Source organism: Apiospora marii (assembly GCF_038362585.1).
Source record: "Apiospora marii strain CBS 49790 chromosome Unknown utg000006l_segment0_segment0, whole genome shotgun sequence".
Taxonomy (NCBI): Eukaryota; Fungi; Ascomycota; class Sordariomycetes; order Amphisphaeriales; family Apiosporaceae; genus Apiospora; species Apiospora marii.
The window spans coordinates 2,045,235-2,061,282 of record NW_027117378.1 but is presented as its reverse complement, the minus strand read 5'-3'; the positions used below and the strand labels follow the sequence as shown (position 1 = coordinate 2,061,282).

Sequence of the window (16,048 nt, the reverse complement as noted above, 5' to 3'; positions counted from 1 at the left end):
GGGGAGAAATATTAGAGTTTCTTGCGGGAACTTCGCTAGGGGGTTGTTAGACTATCTCGCTGCCTAATTGATTTTGTTGATGTAAGCTGTATCAATGGATAGGAATGCAGGAAGTCCAAGACGAGACATGAGTAACACGTCTATCTGAAGAACGGAGTGCCGGTGCTGATCAACATGCTTAAGTATCCTTCCGGGTCCTACTGTTTACCGTGATTATAAAGCATCCCTCCTAACTGACGGTAGTCTGTCAAACGAAAACAATGAGTACGGAATTCAAAATCCTACAGACATTTAAGATCCATCCATCCTTGCAAACTATCATGGGATGTATGTCACACATTTTGATTTAGGGAACATGTTGCCCCTGCTGCTTATCGGCGAGGGAATACTATGTTCACCAGGCACCATGGGACGGGCATGATGTTGAAGCAAGCTTGGGAATGACTGCTTATACGGATGACATAACACCATTGCAGCGACCCATACTTGCCGTGACCCTATCTGACTACAACTAATATTTGCGTCGCGTGGCGCTGAATTTACGCTTCCGCGCCTTTCTTCTTCATACCCCTAGCAGAGCTAGTGACATAATGAAAAAAATAAAATGATTGTTGTGGCCAGCTGTCGGTCGAGTTTGTCGTCATGAACCGCACGGAACCATTGCCTGCTCCTAGCCGCCTTTGGGAAGGCGTTTCTAGGCCACACCACGTAGAGGTGGCAGGTTGGATTTTCGTGGCCCTCGTCGGTCGGGGGGTCGGGTCGGTCGAAGTCGGGTAGGAAGGCGGGTAGGGAGTCGGGCAGGTAGGACGAGGAAGGTAGGGCGAGGAGATGGAACGGTGGAAAAGGAGAAGGCGATTCGGAGGAGGGGATCGTTGTTGAGACAGGCGTGTTCGGGGAGGGCATCGTCGAAGAGGAAGAGGAAGGGGAAGGGGAGCGAAAAGGAAGAGGAGGGCGTCGAGAGCGAGGAAGGGATGTAAGAGGCGGTCGAGTCGGAGGCATCGGCGTGGGCATCATCTAAGAGGGCGTGGGTATTATCGCAGGCATCATCGTTGGCATGGTCGTGGTTATCGGCGAGGACATCGTTTATGAGGGCGTCGGTGTGGGCATCATCTATAAGGGCAAGGTCGCAGGCATCGGAATTGGCATGGGAGTCGTCGTGAGAGTCGTCGTGAGAGTCGTCGTGGGAATCAGCTGGGGCATCGTGGTGGAGATCGGCGTGGGCATCATCTATGAGGGCGGCGTAGGCGGCAGGAAATCATCGTCGTTCGTGAATGCGTCTCGGGCGGTTGTGTCAGAAAAAGTAGATAAAAAGAAAAAGAAAAGTCAGGTCCCAGGCGAGAGAAAGGGAAATATTTATACCTGTCAGTCGGGGGAAGGCAATTTCTTCGGGCCAGAATCGGTACTAACTTATTCTCGAATAAACAGGAATAAGGTGTCTGGTTGTGTTGGTTACAGATATGGTATTTCCAGTATTCCAGCGGTGGCCTACTGATCCTGCTTTCTGATTGGCTGATTTGAGTTAACGGTTAAGCTTGGCACGCCCCCCTTTTTGGCGTTGCACACCTATTATTGCCTACAAGGCCTCTGATTGGTCAGATAATCATGCTCACACTTGCGATTGCCCCACAATTATATTATTAAGATCAGTTTCGGGTACGGGTGCCTATCGTGGTTCCAGCTTCTCATGACCTATTCCCCTACAGGCCCTCACTTAGCAGAGCCCCTTCAGTGAACATAGTACCTAACTAAGCACCCGTAGAGCAAACAACCACCACTGAACCTTTTCAATTATCATGATAATCAAGCAAACAAACCCAATTGGGAATAATTACATCAGATCACTCCTCTAATCAGTAACTCCCCAGCTTCATCCAAGCACATAAATACACCCCTCCCCTCCTCCTCCAGAACCAATTTTCTCTTCTGCAAACAACTTCTCTGGTGAACCTCTTCTGCATCAAGCACACATCCACAAACCACTCTCAATCAGCCATCTACTTGCTACGAGAACACACCACCAAGCGCTTCATCGCTACTTCACCATATCCTGCTTCATCATCATCCACTGCTCCATCTCCAGTCCGCACACACACAGCAAGCGAGTACTCTGTCAAGCAGAAGTTGAACATCAAACTCATCGTGATCAATCGCCTTTCCACCGTCATCTGGTAACACAAACTGCCAAACGGACACCCAGATTGATCGCGCCTGCCACCAAAGTGTGGTAAACCTGTTAATAAATACGCCCGACGTCACCAAGAAGTAAGCTTCACCCTCCTCCATTCCTGCATTCCTTCCCATCTCCTCCCACGCGTTGGGCTATATATACGTTCCGCTACAATCAACAGGGCCCGAACAAATTACGGATACCTTCTATTTCCTTCCTATCCTGAGGAAGGCTTGGCAATTACTGACATCTGATGGTTGATTTAGTTCTCACTGCCCCAAACAACAATTCACCATGGGTTTCGGTCAGAAGTCTTTGGAAGTCAAGCATGAGGAGGATCCCCTCATTGACGAGCTCGAGCAAAGCTTTGCAAAGCTTTCCATGAACGCCGAGGAGAACGGTCACTTCAAGGTAAGAGGCTCTACAGACCATACAGTTGTGAAATTCTGCTAACTGCCTTCGACACAGCGAAGCGCCAAGCCACGTGCGCAGCAAAGCTCCAACTCACGCGCACAGCGAAGCTCCAATCAATCATCGGCTCCGAATCCCTTCTTGAAGCGACAACCTACTGCTAACGAGCTCATTGATGGGATTGACAAGCTTCAGAACCTTTGCCGCGAGGTTCAAGGCAAACTGGACCCCTATATTGAGGCAGAGGAACGAATTGAGATGGAGAAGGCCAAGCTCGCCAGCGAGCTCAACTATGTCCTCAATCATCTCTAGAATGACCTTACCGTAAGGCTCATCTTGGCATAGGGCGATTGGTATAATAGACCCGGAGTTCAGGTGCTTGTAGAATATTTTGATGGTTGGGATGACAACCTCAGGTGGATCTAGCGATGGAGCACGCAAGTTGCTAAGAGGGATCACGCCCGGTTGGATATGAGATACCGACATACTTGTCGAACTTGGTTTGATTAACTACCATACCTAGTCAGCCCCGTCAGTCTACACGGTGGCAAATAGACACTCATTTGTCATCTCCTAACACATATCCTGATATGACTTTTTCTTCAAGCGTGATTTTACATCTGATGGCATCAGCATCAACCGATTTGCCCTTCGATTTGATTCTGGGAGCCTTGTATATCTGATGAATTATTGGAGAGCTCGTCCGTAGATACACATCCCATGCTGCAGCTATGTGGATTACTTCCAGTGCCAGTGCGTACTGTCCATTATCTATCCCGTTTGACCCAGTTTCTGATGGCTACTCCTAACCGTTTCTCCCCAGCGGTACCTTTCCATGTGTACCTAATGTATTCAATAATGGCGTGTTCACATTGATTTCAGCTCCACATTGGGGAAGATACGCGGGATGCTCTCTGTTCTGATTTAATTCGGCTCAGAGCTCCAAATCAGTAAGCTGAACAGGCCTATAAATTCCCACCATTGTTTCCCTCACAGCTTCTGCTCGACCTCCTTCAACAGTTGCTCATCAAACAACCTTTCCCTTAGCAGTTCGTCTACCAAGCAACTTCATCCCTCAACCCCATCACGTTTCATCAACCCAAACAACTACATCCATCACCTACATCCATCACCTACATCCATCACCTACATCCATCACCTACATCCATCACCTACATCCATCACCTACATCACATTTCTGTAACCCAAACAAACTTCACAATGGGTTTCATGAACAAGACCTGGGAGGAGACCAAGCCAGAGGACCCCGAGATCGAGGAACTGGAGAGACAATTTGCCAAGCTGTCTCTCAAGGCTGAGCGACAGGGCAGCTTCAAGATCCAGAACGACTCGAAGAAATCGGAGCGCAAGGGAAACCGCGTACCGCCTGGCACCGAGAACCCTTTCAACCCGTTCCTGAATCGGCCTGCCACTGCGAAGGAACTCATCGAGGGCATCGACAAGCTCCAGGATCTGATCCGCGACACGCAAGACAGATTGGAGGTAAGACATTATCTATGATCAAGGATGAGAAATTTGCTGACAGTGTCAAGCCATACATTGAGGCCGAGGAGAAAATGGAGCGATCTAAATTCGTCCGCTTCTTGAACTTCGTCTTGCACCGTATGTAAAAGACGCGTTCACCGCCATCACTAACGCGAACCACGGTGTGAATTTGGCAGCTCTGGTTCTCCTCGTGGCTATGGGCTCAACTACTTTGGAGATGCTGGTCCAAGATACGCAGATGGCCTTTGGCAATGAATCTTGGGTAACAGACAGGATGTGGTAGTTGGATTTGGCGTTGGAGAGCCCCAGTCAATAGTCATGTTTCTCCCCACAGTGGCAATCGAAATTGCAGTTGGTTACGCCTAAATTTTGTGTTTTGTTTCTTTTCGTGAGTGGGCTTTTGAATAAATCAGCATCTCTTCCTCCCACAAGTTGGTTTCCAGTAACGTCATCTGGGTACGATCATCGCGCTCCTTCCACAGCCCTAATCAGATCAACATCAAATTTCCCAGTTGTGAAACGCTCTGCTAGGGTACCTTCACTTCAGATTCAATCAAGTAAGCATCCATCTCTCATTCTCCCATATGTTGTTGCCATGTGCTGACAGTTCGCATCTATCCAAGGATCGTTACAGATCGCCATGGCTTCAGAAGAGAACCTCCGCGGTCCTGAAATGAAAGAGCTTGAGGCCAGTTTTGCGAGACTCGACACCACGCCCGAAGCTGGTCAGCCCATCATTCAAGCTCACAGTATGGAAACTGAGCATGCCGAAGGCCAATCACGAGAGAATTCAGAGGTATGGGTCCAAGGCGAACAGCTCAAGGCGCTCTGTACGGAGCATTGATTCATCTGGTACGGTTGCTAACTATCAAAAGCCCATCCCCGAGACCCAAGAGAGCAGAGACAGAAAACTCGAGGCCCTCCGAATCGTCCTGAACAGAATGATGTAGACGGCTGCTCATTGCATATCTTGTGGATACGAGGGCTTTACGGAGGATTCTCGCAGAGACAGGTCAGACATTGTTGTCCCGGTCTGGAGTGGGGCGTTGCCATCAGGATGCCTAGATCACCTACGCGTTCCTATTGATCACAAATACAGGCTGGTGTTCTGGCGTCTTGAAATTTACAGTGGTTGCAAGCTGCAGCTTTGATTCCTTGATTTCTGATTGGACGGAGAACTTCATGTGACAGAGCTGTACCGCGTTTTACTGATTAAATCTCTATCTGCGTGGTGTTTTGCTTATCGTTCTCCCCTAAAGTTGGAATGTTTGCTACAATAGGCCTCTGTAAATGTTCTTATCAGTACGCGTTACTGATCGTACTGATCCGAGGGACATCCTAGGCATATAAATGCCTCTTCCCCTCCTAGGTCTTTTCAGAACTTCATCTTTCCATCATCACACATCACCATCCTTCGTCCTTACGCACTACCACTACCACATCAGAAAAAAACAGTAAGGACGAGGTCGACAACGAAAGACGCGATCAAGGAGCTTGCCTGTTTCCCAGACAAACACAACATTCATCTTCTCCACATCCCACACAGGTTGCTTACCATCGCAATGGCTTCCGAGAAGAGAAACCCTCAGATCACGGTCGACGAACTGGAGAAGCAGTTCACCAAGCTGTCGCTGAAAGTCGAGCGCACTCAATCAGACTTGGTAAGGCACCATCTAGTTTCACGCACATGCCTGACATCAGCGTTCCCAATTCCAGCAACTAAACCGAGTAGTCTGCTAACCATCACAAGGCATCGAAAGGTTACCGTCAGGAACCGCCGATGAAAATGCCAGTCCTCCGTCGACGGGATACCCGAGAGGAGTGTATTCACAAGATTGACCAAATCATTGCGCTCAATGAGGAGCTTCAGAAAAGCATCCAAGTAAGTGACCACATCATGACCTACCAGAACACCATCAGCTGACGTCTATGAAGGAAAAGGTCGAGCGATGGGAAGCCGAGGAGACGGGATCACTGCTTTCCGGCTTGCTCCACCTTGCGACTCGTTGTCTCTAAATAGAGACACCGCTTCTCTTACAGCCACCACGAACTCGGTTATAGCTCCTCAACTGCTACCAATACAGCACACAAAATGTTATGGATGATGGGAGGAGTTTGATATGGACTGTGAGAGGGAAATTCAATTGCTGCAAAGCAGCCTTGCTTGGACAATGATATGGATGGATTTCGATTACGAATATGGCACGTACACGTGGCAGTCAGAGCAAGACGATGGCAAATGAATCACATCCAAATCCTGCATTAAACACACCTCCCACCAGCTTGATGGCAATTACTATTGTTGTGTTCGTTGTAATGTGTGTAATTGTTCCAATGCCGAGCTTAAACAATCTCGTGGTGATTGATTAACAAGTAATCTTGGAGAAACCGTATCTTGTGTTTTCTTGCCTTGTTTTCATTTCACCCACCACCATTTTACCAAGATCCATCCCAATCGTGAAAGCCCAAGACATTTCCCCCATCACAATTTTACCATCTTCCAGCTCGCCTCAACAGCACCCTTTTGTATCTGAAGTCACATCCAGGCATCACCATGGCTCGCGAGAGAAGCACACAGACCATCTCAAGCCAAGAGCTTGAAGCACGCTTCGCGAAGCTCGCGTTGGGGCCTCGGAAGCCGACGCAACAGTTCACGGTAAGCACCCCGCTCCCCTGCTCAGACAGGTCGGTCTAGACGTCCGGATTGGTCAACTAACTTGATGAAGCTTGCAATCAGGACCAAGCCGAGCCCCAGCCGAGTCGCGCCGGCAAAGAAGCCGAGACACAGCCAAGAGGCCACCAAGAAGAGGCTCATCTACTACCTCGGAAGAGCCCAGGTTATGCTGCAGCTGACCGAGCAGAAACTGCCCGAGGTGAGTTATCATCAATCAAGCGTCTCACTGTGCTATGTGCTAACTCAATTTTGTGAAGATCCGCATCGAGGCGCAAGATGAATCAATTATTTGGGAGTCTGACATTGAGGCGATGCTTGAACGCGCCCTCGAGGACCTTTAGGGGTATGGATCGTCTTACCGCAACGAGTCTGGAGGAACAAGGGTTACCTTTCTCATTTATTTTCCTCTACTGTCATTAAACGGCCACAAGACTTGCCTGGAATGGCATGCTTCTATTGATTCGTCTCACAATAAATATTGGCATGGGCGGGTATCTGTCCCAACGAGAGCCGTCTTACGAAAAGTCCTTCCAGTCCACTGCTTGCTCCCAAGCATATGCCACCTTGTATATCGTAACCTCATGATAAAGCTTGGATACTATCTGCATACCCACGGGGAGTTTGGGGTAGGGCTCCACCGAGGAAGGTAGGAAGCCTACTGGAAGCGAGAGAGCAGGGAGGCCGGTCTGTACGACCAGAAACGTAAGTATCGTACTAATCCATTGAAACAGCAATAAAAAAAGGCGATATCTCAGGAAAAACCTACGATGTTGAACGCTGACGTATTCAGCGACGCTCCAGCCGAGTTCTCCATCAGCTCCTTGATGCTCGCCCCCTCGGCCGGCAGCTTCGGCGGCAGGAACGGCATAGTTGGCGTGATAAGGACATCGTACTGTCCCAGGGCCCTGTAGTACTGGTCCCTGAGCTTTCGCGTCAGGTTGGTGGCCTTGCCCAGCAACTGCCCCGGCTTCGGCAGGTGATCCCAGCCCCATCGGCCGTTGACCATCCAGTTCTTGTACGCGCACCACATCTTGTCGTATTTCTCTTGATCGATGGGCAGCATCTTCTCGGTCAGGTCGTTCATGCAATGGCCTCGTCGGCCGCCGGCTTCGCCTACCAGGCTCTTGTAGACTGACAGACGCCCAGGGACTGCCCATATGTCTGGCGCGTCTGTGTGCATTGGTATGCTGACCTCTTCTACCACGCACCCAAGCGTTTCTAACACCTTCGTTGCTTTGACCACGAGCGTGCTGACTCGCGGGTCGTGTAGTGGCCTATCCAGCGATTCCTTGATGATTCCGATCTTGAGCCCCTGCACTCCTTGTTGAGCCAGAGCAGGGTAATCAGGCACCAAATCCGGAAAAGGGCAGCCAGCCAGCTGCCTATCATCAATCTCATCCGCCCCCGCCACCGCCTGGAGCAAAAGCGCATTATCGAGCACAGTCCGGGTCATCGGCCCAGTATGGTCCAGCGTCGGCTCCAGCGACGCGATGCCCGTGTAGGGCACCAACCCAAAAGTCGGCTTCATGCCCACGAGCCCGTTGGCCGACGAAGGGATGCGGATGCTGCCCCCCTGGTCCCCGCCCATGCCGCCCCAGCACTCCCCCTTCGCGATGAGGTACCCGCTGCCCGACGACGAGCCTCCGGCCGAGAAGCCGTCGGCCCAGGCGTTGCTGATGGGCCCCGTCGCGGCGGAGCAGGAGACGGCCCAGGCCGAGAGGTTCTCGCATACGGCTTTCCCCGTGATGATGCCGCCGGCTTCCAGGATGCGCGTGACGACTGTGGCGTCCATGTTGGGCGTCCAGTCCTGGAAGATGTCGGTGCCCAGCAGGCAGGGGACACCCTTCAGGGCGATGTTGTCCTTCAGACTTAGCGTTTTGCCCGCGAGCAATCCTTTACCTTCACCCGACGGCGACTGGTCTCGAACATCACACTTCCACGCCCAAGCGTTTCCCGCATTGTCCTGGCCCTCGGGGCGGTGGACGTCTTTGCGGGGAAATCGCTTCTCGTTTACTTCGGGCACGTAGTCGTCCATCTGGTCAACCTTGTCCCATACCTCCCAGATACCCGTGAGCAGGTTCGTCAAATGCGGGACATCTTCGGGTTTGGGTCTCAGGTTGAGCGACTCCAATGCCTTTACCACATCTTTTTCTGAGATGGGGTTCCGTTCAGACTTAATTTCGGGTGCTAGGGTCGACGACATGATGAAAGAGACTCTCGAGACGTTCCGTATAGCCAGCAAGCCGGAACACAAGGGGTGTTTAGTGAAGCTAGCGATTGACAGCGACGAGCTGGCCGTTTCTTGATATGACGTTCCGGTATGCAACCCACGATCATCGGATGCTGACTTCCCGCGTCCGATGGGTTTTCGGTAACCGGCAATTGTGGAGCCCCTTATCTCAAGGTACGATCGGGCGGGCCCGATGAGAAACCAGGTTCATCATCACGCCAAGCATCTTATCGCTTGGGGAATACTCATGCGTCAAATGAGAAAGTGGTTCACTATTCCCATGAGTATGGCCTTATTCCCGAGAAGTACGGAATGCAATATCGACAGCAGCATCATTTAACCAATAGCAAAGTACTGCCGCGCTGGCTATCTACGCTTGGCAAAGGCTCCTGATAAGCAATGCGGCCGCCTGTGAGACAATATTATTGGAGTGACAAGGTCTTATATGATGAGCTGCGTACCTGGTAACATGTCAGATAGATTATTGCCATAGAGAATCTCCTTCTGGACCTAAGCTTTCGCATCACAATGGGAATTTACAATGAAGCCAGAGTCTTTCTCGTCGGCGAAAAGCCCGCTACGAAGGCCGAGAGAAGCCTACTTTTCAAGATTGATACCTTCATCCTGTCATTCCTATGCTTGGCACAGTTCATGAACTACCTGGACCGGCAGAACTTGTCGAACGCATATGTGTCGGGAATGAAGGAGGAAATCGGGTTCACCGGGATTCAGTACAACCTGACAGTTACCATCTTCCTGGGTGCGTGCTTTCCTGTACAAGTATCACAGTCACAGGGATACGTGTGCTAACTCTTATGTTCCCTACAGTTGGCTACATCGTGGGAGGCGTTCCCCAGTCCTTGATTGTGGCATCCAACAAGATTCCGCTCTCGTTCTGGTTCCCGTTTTGCTGTCTATGTTGGGGCATGTTGACCCTTGGAGTTGGTTGTAAGTTGATGCTTTGCCCTATTGCAATGCTAGATATTGATGGAAATCTCACATAGTCTGTCATCATGTCTGGCAGATACAGGTATTGCGCTTCTGCATGGCCCTGTTCGAAGCTGTATCGTTTGCAGGTGGCCATTATGTCATCGGCTCCTGGTATAAGCCATCAGAGTTGGCCAAGCGGGCCTGTCTCCTGACCGCGGCTCAGAATGCTGGAGGGATGTTTGCTGGCCTCATGCAGGGCGCTATATACACGACGCTCAATGGGGACTTGGGGATATCTGGATGGAGAGTAAGTATCGCGAACTCAAACAGAAGTTTCCAACCCAAAGCACTAACAGGCTAGTAGTGGCTTATGATTATCAACTCCCTGATGAGTAAGGCCATCCACTTCCATATGATTTCCTGAACAGATAGCTTACTATGTACGCAGCCTGCCCGATCTGGATATGGGGCTTCTTGACCTTCCCAGGCACCCCCGCCCAATGCAATCGATGGTATCTCTCCGAAGAAGAAAAGGCCCTGGCCATCAGTCGCTTGCCTCCGCATAAGCCCACCCCGCTGGATCGGGGCGTCTTCAAGAAAGTGGGGAGAGACTGGCGTTTCTGGGCCTTCGTGCTACAGTTCTCCTTCAACACCAACATGGAGTGGTCTGGCTTGTACGGTAAGTCATGTACAGTTATCGAGGCAAGATCTTGGGTACGTCCGCTTATGGTTTCTTCTCTAGTTCCGATGTCCCTGTGGATGAAGTGGACCGGCCGCTACACCATCCCCGAGATCAACTACCACCCCCTCGGCATCACCGCCGTCACCATCGCCTCCACCTGCCTCTTCGCCCTGTGGACCGACTACACCCGCTCGCGCTGGTGGGTGAACCCGGTCATGGCCGTCTGCTCCGGCGTCCCCTGCATTTTGTTGTTGGTGCCCTCGCTGCCCGTCGCGGGCAGGTACTTCGCCTGGTACCTGGCCGGCATGGGCTTCATCGGGCAGGCCGTCAACTTCGCCTGGGCCAACGAGGTCTGCCGCGACGACGACCAGCTCCGGTCCGTGACGCTCTACGCCATGGTCTACGGGTCTAACGCCACCATTTCTTGGTTCAACATCGTCTTTTTCCCCGTCACCGACGCGCCTGATTTCACGAAGGGGTACGCGGCGGCGTTGGCCACTTGCTTGTTGTCGCCGCCGATTGCGTTATGGATCCATAAGCGCTGTCAGCGGAGAGAACGCGACCTAGAAGAGGAGGCAAGATGTGCATCCGATGGCATAGAGGTGATGGGCGAGGGTGGCACCAGGTTAGAAGGGGTTGAGGTCAAAGACATTATCGGGGATTCAACGGGCGCCGGGAAGCCACCGAAATAGCCAGCCAGTGGAATAACAGCATGGTGCCTCGCATGAACATTTTGGGAAAAATTGAATACTTTAGCTTGTTCATGAGAAGCAACCAAATAGCTGGCCGAATTTGGCCTGATGAGATCTCACCGTTACGAACACGAGCTCGGTATCTACCTCCTCCAAGTTCGTCTTAGTCGGATTGCTTCGGAACTACCAAGATGGTCATTCTCTGCTTCGAAACCAGGAGACAGTCTCCGGGAACGGCACTGTTTTTTGTTTTGCCAAGTCGGCAAGTGGTTTATCTTCAACAAAGGCTGGTCGCTCAGGGACTTGGACGACAAGGTCCAGCGTGGGTTTGACAAGGCACCGCCTACTACGATTCGCTGGGGGTCAAAGACGGGGCGGAAGACGACGATATATTTTGTCTGTGGTTCGGGATCCCTTTTTCAACGCCGAGGGCTTGAGAAATTCAAATCCAGATACCTTTTCTGATCCTCTATTTCATCTAGAAGATTCATTCCCCGTAAAGCCTCCCCTTTATCTTCTTCCACATAACAAGTAAGTACATTGTGTAATACCATATAGATACCCACAGCAGTATCATATGTTTCACGGCAGGTGATGTACTGAATATGCCGGTCGCTTAAAGGGGTAAATTCAAAGAGTCGCACGGGGCATCTCCCGCCTAATTGCAGATCTCGAAAGATCGACACTAGAGCAATCAACTCCTTCTTCCGCCAGCGCACGGCCCCTCTTGCGCCTATCAGACGGTGGTAGCTTAATTGGATCAATTCGCCGATTTGCTATGGGGACCTCTCATCTTCGAGTCTACATATGAGCAAAGCCCCAACACTTTTGGGTGACGAATCACTTCCGCGCAGGAAAGTCCAACCTCTACAGATGTTAGCGTCTACTGGCGCTTATATGACAACCACCGAGGGTACGCAATGGTCTTGTCTTCCGCATCAAGCCTTGGCTTAGCTTGGCTTGGGAAGGTAATATGAGATCCGGTATATCTCGGCAGATATGCCGTCCCAGACAGGTCCCAGGAGACAGGGAGGAGATCGAGCACTTAAGAAGACCCAGTAGTGTCATACCAAGAAGCATACGTTCCACAGTCAGACGTTCACTTTCCCAAAGAGGTCCATCTAAACTCAAGCCCTGGACCAAGACGGACTCAAGATGATGCAGAACGTCTACAAAGCCCTGCCGTTGGTGCTGGGGATATCGGGCAGCGTCATCGAAGCAGCTTTCACGCCTAAAACGTCAGTGCATCTCCCTACTTTTACCCATGGAAGATGCCATGTCTAACACACCTGTCTCTGGCCAACAGTTCGCGCAATGGGTACTACCCTCTCGATGTCGTCGATGAGCTGGAGGCGGCCACCATGCCCAAGGTCGAAGCCTGGATGGCATCCAAGAAGACGGCGAACAACTGCACACTGGAGAACGCAATCGTGAGACAGGAGTGGTGAGTCCTCAGTGCCTAAGTTCTTGTGACAGAAGAGGGAATTTCAGCTGACCATACCAACAAAACTACAGGAGCGACCTCACGGTCCCCCAGCGTGAAGATTACATCAGCGCCGTGCTCTGTCTACAGAAGCTGCCGCCTCGGGCGCCCAAGGATAAGTTCCCCGGCGCGCTCAGCCGCTTCGACGACTTTGTCGCGTTCCACATGACGGAGGCCATGATGCTGCATGACCCGGTAAGCACTACCCATACAATCTGTAATCTTGTCTGTATGCCGGTAAGGAGGTTGAACTGACTGGCCGACAATACTTTGGGTTGCAGTACCACCTGTTCGCAAGCCACAAGTACTTCATCTGGGCATACGAGAAGGCCCTTCGCGACGAGTGCGGCTACACAGGCTATCAACCTGTAAGTCTTGACACCTACGTGCCCAATGCTGTCGCTAATGGACGATGTTTCCTGTCGTCCAGTACATGAACTATGACCGCTACGCCCAAGACCCGGTCAACTCTCCCATGTTCAACGGCAACGCGTCGAGCATGGGCGGCCAAGGCTTGCCGGCCGATTACCCTGGCGTCGCGCAGCCCTACCGAAAGCCGTACGACTGGATTAAGCCGGGCGGCGGCGGAGGATGCGTGACCGAGGGGCCCTTCAAGGAGTAAGTGTTCTATCCCCGGTGCCCTTTCCCCATCCTGTATTCGCCCACCAATATCTTCACAGACTAAGGGACTAACTACCAACCTTTCTACTCCCCAGCATGGTCGTCAGCCTCGGCCCCAAAGGCCACGTCCTGACCGACGTGCCCAAGAACCCGCAGTCGGACGGCCTCGGGTCCAACCCGCGCTGCCTCCGCCGCGACGTCAACCGCAACTCGGTCCTGGGCGCCACGGCCAACTACACGTACTCGACCATCATGGACAACGACAACGTCGACGCCTTTTACAACCGCTACCTCGGCATGCCGCCGCTGGTCAATGATACGCATCCTTGGGGCGTAAGTACTTACCAGCTTGGCTTCATAACTGGCAAGGAAACAAGTGAAACAAATGCTGACTTTACACGTCGACAGCTCCACAATGCTGGTCACTACATGTTCGGTGGCGATCCCGGTGGCGTAAGTCCAGCCCCCCTATTCACCCACCTCTCAACTCCTGGCCTTCCTCACTGACCTACATCTACCACAGGACTTCTTCGCCTCCCCCGGCGACCCGGCCTTCTACTTCCACCACGGCATGCTCGACCGCGTCTGGTGGATCTGGCAGATGCAGGACCCGGAAGCCCGCATCCACGCGATCCCCACGGGCGGCATGGCCATGCCGCCGCACGAGATGCGCGCCGAGTTCGCGGCCCGCCGCCACCCGCACGCGCCACGCCCGCGCGCCGAGGACCCCAAGGACGTCGTCATCGACCTCGGCTGGATCGCGCCCGAGATCCCGCTGCTCGAGGCGACGGACCAGCTCGGCGGGAACGGGGGGCAGTTCTGCTACATCTACGTCTGATCAAATGCTTGGGAGCGGTGCGGTGGGCGAGGTACGCAGAACGTCTGGGGAGTGGTATGAGTGAAGGGGTTGGGGGAGGATGTCTTTCGTTTTGATCGCTGGACCTAGCACCATAGGTGAAATGCTGTGACGGAATCACATAGTAATTATACTTTAGGCTGAATCGAGAACACGTGGCTTGATTTACCTGCCGAGATCGCTCACATGCGTATCCAAATACATGTATTAATAAGAGTATTATCGCTTTTTAATCTAGTTATAGTCTACCTTAATCGTCCAGGTATCGGCCGACTCGTCGTGTTCCATCAAGGTCACCGTAATCCCCAACTCCTCGATCGTCTTCGAAGAAGACCGATACTTGACAAAGGACAAGGGCGCCTCGTTCAGGCTGTAGCCGCCACACCAACGCAGGTCGGAGTCGAGCGTGTTGACGACCCGGACGGGGCCGTCGCCCTGCTGGATTTTGGTGTCGATGGTGTAGAGCAGCACGCCCTCGCCGCAGGCGGAGGCGTCCACGCCCCTTTTCGTGCGCGCCTCGGCGACCAGGGCGGTGGTGCTGCTGGTGGGGATCATCACGGCGCGGACGCCACTGTCGGCCGCGAGGGGCTGCAGCACGTGCGTGGTGGACGTGCCCTTGTTGGTGACGCAGTGCACCGCGCCGTCGTCCAGCCAGCCCAGCCGCCACTTGTCGAACGCGAACATGTCGGGCGCCTGCTCGCCGATGGCGCCCATGATGCTGAAGCCGCCGACGTACTCGCCCTCGGTCAGGAGGGACCCCCGCGGGTAGTAGTCGGGCAGGCCCAGCGTGTGGGCCGTCTCGTGCGCGAAGACCTTGGCGGGGTTCACGCCGCTGCCGTCCGCCTGGGTCTCCTCGCGGTAGAAGCCGGTGCCGAAGACGACGAAGCCCTTGGACACCTCGGCGCCCCCCACCACCCAGCCGTCGGTGCCGTTGTGCGACCGCGTGCTCGCCGGGTTGCGGAAGCCGTACGAGATGTCGAAGTTGGGCGTGCTGGGCGGGGTCACGATGTACAGCACGTCCATGGCCGGGAGGCGGGCCTTGAGGTCGTCCGCCTCGGCGATGCCGTGCGCCGTCATGTAGGCGTCGAGCGCGTCCTCGACGAAGACCACCTGGTTGTAGCTGGTGCCGTGGTTGGCCCAGTCGTACGCGGTCGAGGGGTTGGGCATGCGGTAGACGCGGTCGACGTCGGCGTTCACGTCGAGCGACAGGCGCCCATACGACGAGGTCTGGTACCACGCGCTCGCCTGGGCCACGCTGCGGTCGTAGACGCCCTGCGTCGTGTTGGCCGCGGCCTCGGCGTCCGGGAAGTCGACGAACATCATCCAGCCGCGCACCACGCTCGAGCCGGCCGGTACGACGCCTTCCGAGAGATCGAAGCCGAATACGGCGTCGCCGGCGAGCTTGCAGGCCTCAACCGACGCGTCGGCGGCGAGGACCGAGGGGGGATAACGGTCGCGGCCGATGGCATGGCGTGCCAGAGGCCGATCGCCGCGACCACGGAGCTGAGTTGGGAAATCATTATCTAAAAGAAAGGATAGCAGCGTAAAAAGATCATCCGCTAGATGCTCTTAACTGGCACTGCTGCTTTCTTGATCGAAGCGGCGACATCTCCATTAATATACAAAGTCGCCGGTTCAGGAGTGGATCATGTCTTTGGCATGGACAGTTTTACTACCGGCGTGACCGGGTAATACGAGCTGAGTGGATTGAAAGCCAGGGGCTGACTGGTGCCGCCAAGCCTTTCTCTCGTATCTTTGTAGAGATCTAGGGGCGCGCCGACCCGTTTATGTGGGTT

General features: G+C 53.2%; 10 protein-coding genes across 10 annotated transcripts; 7 read left to right on the top strand and 3 right to left on the bottom strand.

Moving 5' to 3' along the window:
- Positions 1-694: 694 nt before the first annotated feature.
- PG985_010390 (uncharacterized protein) lies at positions 695-2,138 on the bottom strand (the record flags this gene model as incomplete). Its single annotated transcript, XM_066830158.1, has 3 exons — positions 695-1,227; positions 1,712-1,745; positions 2,016-2,138. The coding sequence occupies 3 exons, from the start codon at positions 2,136-2,138 to the stop codon at positions 695-697; spliced, it is 690 nt and encodes a 229-aa protein (XP_066682548.1).
- A 323-nt stretch (positions 2,139-2,461) lies between these two features.
- On the top strand, positions 2,462-2,890 carry PG985_010389 (uncharacterized protein; the record flags this gene model as incomplete). Its single annotated transcript, XM_066830157.1, has 2 exons — positions 2,462-2,578; positions 2,636-2,890. 2 exons carry the CDS (start codon positions 2,462-2,464, stop codon positions 2,888-2,890), a joined length of 372 nt encoding a protein of 123 aa, XP_066682547.1.
- A 909-nt stretch (positions 2,891-3,799) lies between these two features.
- Positions 3,800-4,367, top strand: PG985_010388 (uncharacterized protein; the record flags this gene model as incomplete). Its single annotated transcript, XM_066830156.1, has 3 exons — positions 3,800-4,081; positions 4,132-4,201; positions 4,261-4,367. The coding sequence occupies 3 exons, from the start codon at positions 3,800-3,802 to the stop codon at positions 4,365-4,367; spliced, it is 459 nt and encodes a 152-aa protein (XP_066682546.1).
- A 357-nt stretch (positions 4,368-4,724) lies between these two features.
- On the top strand, positions 4,725-5,034 carry PG985_010387 (uncharacterized protein; the record flags this gene model as incomplete). The annotated part of the gene is made up of 2 exons (XM_066830155.1): positions 4,725-4,880; positions 4,960-5,034. 2 exons carry the CDS (start codon positions 4,725-4,727, stop codon positions 5,032-5,034), a joined length of 231 nt encoding a protein of 76 aa, XP_066682545.1.
- A 612-nt stretch (positions 5,035-5,646) lies between these two features.
- On the top strand, positions 5,647-6,100 carry PG985_010386 (uncharacterized protein; the record flags this gene model as incomplete). Its single annotated transcript, XM_066830154.1, has 3 exons — positions 5,647-5,745; positions 5,835-5,966; positions 6,020-6,100. The coding sequence occupies 3 exons, from the start codon at positions 5,647-5,649 to the stop codon at positions 6,098-6,100; spliced, it is 312 nt and encodes a 103-aa protein (XP_066682544.1).
- A 538-nt stretch (positions 6,101-6,638) lies between these two features.
- PG985_010385 (uncharacterized protein) lies at positions 6,639-7,099 on the top strand (the record flags this gene model as incomplete). The annotated part of the gene is made up of 3 exons (XM_066830153.1): positions 6,639-6,740; positions 6,811-6,957; positions 7,016-7,099. 3 exons carry the CDS (start codon positions 6,639-6,641, stop codon positions 7,097-7,099), a joined length of 333 nt encoding a protein of 110 aa, XP_066682543.1.
- Positions 7,100-7,273: 174 nt separating this feature from the next.
- PG985_010384 (uncharacterized protein) lies at positions 7,274-8,961 on the bottom strand (the record flags this gene model as incomplete). The annotated part of the gene is made up of 2 exons (XM_066830152.1): positions 7,274-7,444; positions 7,525-8,961. The coding sequence occupies 2 exons, from the start codon at positions 8,959-8,961 to the stop codon at positions 7,274-7,276; spliced, it is 1,608 nt and encodes a 535-aa protein (XP_066682542.1).
- A 555-nt stretch (positions 8,962-9,516) lies between these two features.
- PG985_010383 (uncharacterized protein) lies at positions 9,517-11,292 on the top strand (the record flags this gene model as incomplete). The annotated part of the gene is made up of 6 exons (XM_066830151.1): positions 9,517-9,748; positions 9,817-9,936; positions 9,993-10,225; positions 10,283-10,310; positions 10,367-10,597; positions 10,661-11,292. The coding sequence occupies 6 exons, from the start codon at positions 9,517-9,519 to the stop codon at positions 11,290-11,292; spliced, it is 1,476 nt and encodes a 491-aa protein (XP_066682541.1).
- A 1,271-nt stretch (positions 11,293-12,563) lies between these two features.
- On the top strand, positions 12,564-14,234 carry PG985_010382 (uncharacterized protein; the record flags this gene model as incomplete). Its single annotated transcript, XM_066830150.1, has 7 exons — positions 12,564-12,736; positions 12,808-12,970; positions 13,057-13,143; positions 13,206-13,393; positions 13,492-13,729; positions 13,805-13,849; positions 13,920-14,234. The coding sequence occupies 7 exons, from the start codon at positions 12,564-12,566 to the stop codon at positions 14,232-14,234; spliced, it is 1,209 nt and encodes a 402-aa protein (XP_066682540.1).
- Positions 14,235-14,486: 252 nt separating this feature from the next.
- Positions 14,487-15,772, bottom strand: PG985_010381 (uncharacterized protein; the record flags this gene model as incomplete). Its single annotated transcript, XM_066830149.1, has 2 exons — positions 14,487-15,662; positions 15,704-15,772. The coding sequence occupies 2 exons, from the start codon at positions 15,770-15,772 to the stop codon at positions 14,487-14,489; spliced, it is 1,245 nt and encodes a 414-aa protein (XP_066682539.1).
- Positions 15,773-16,048: the final 276 nt, after the last annotated feature.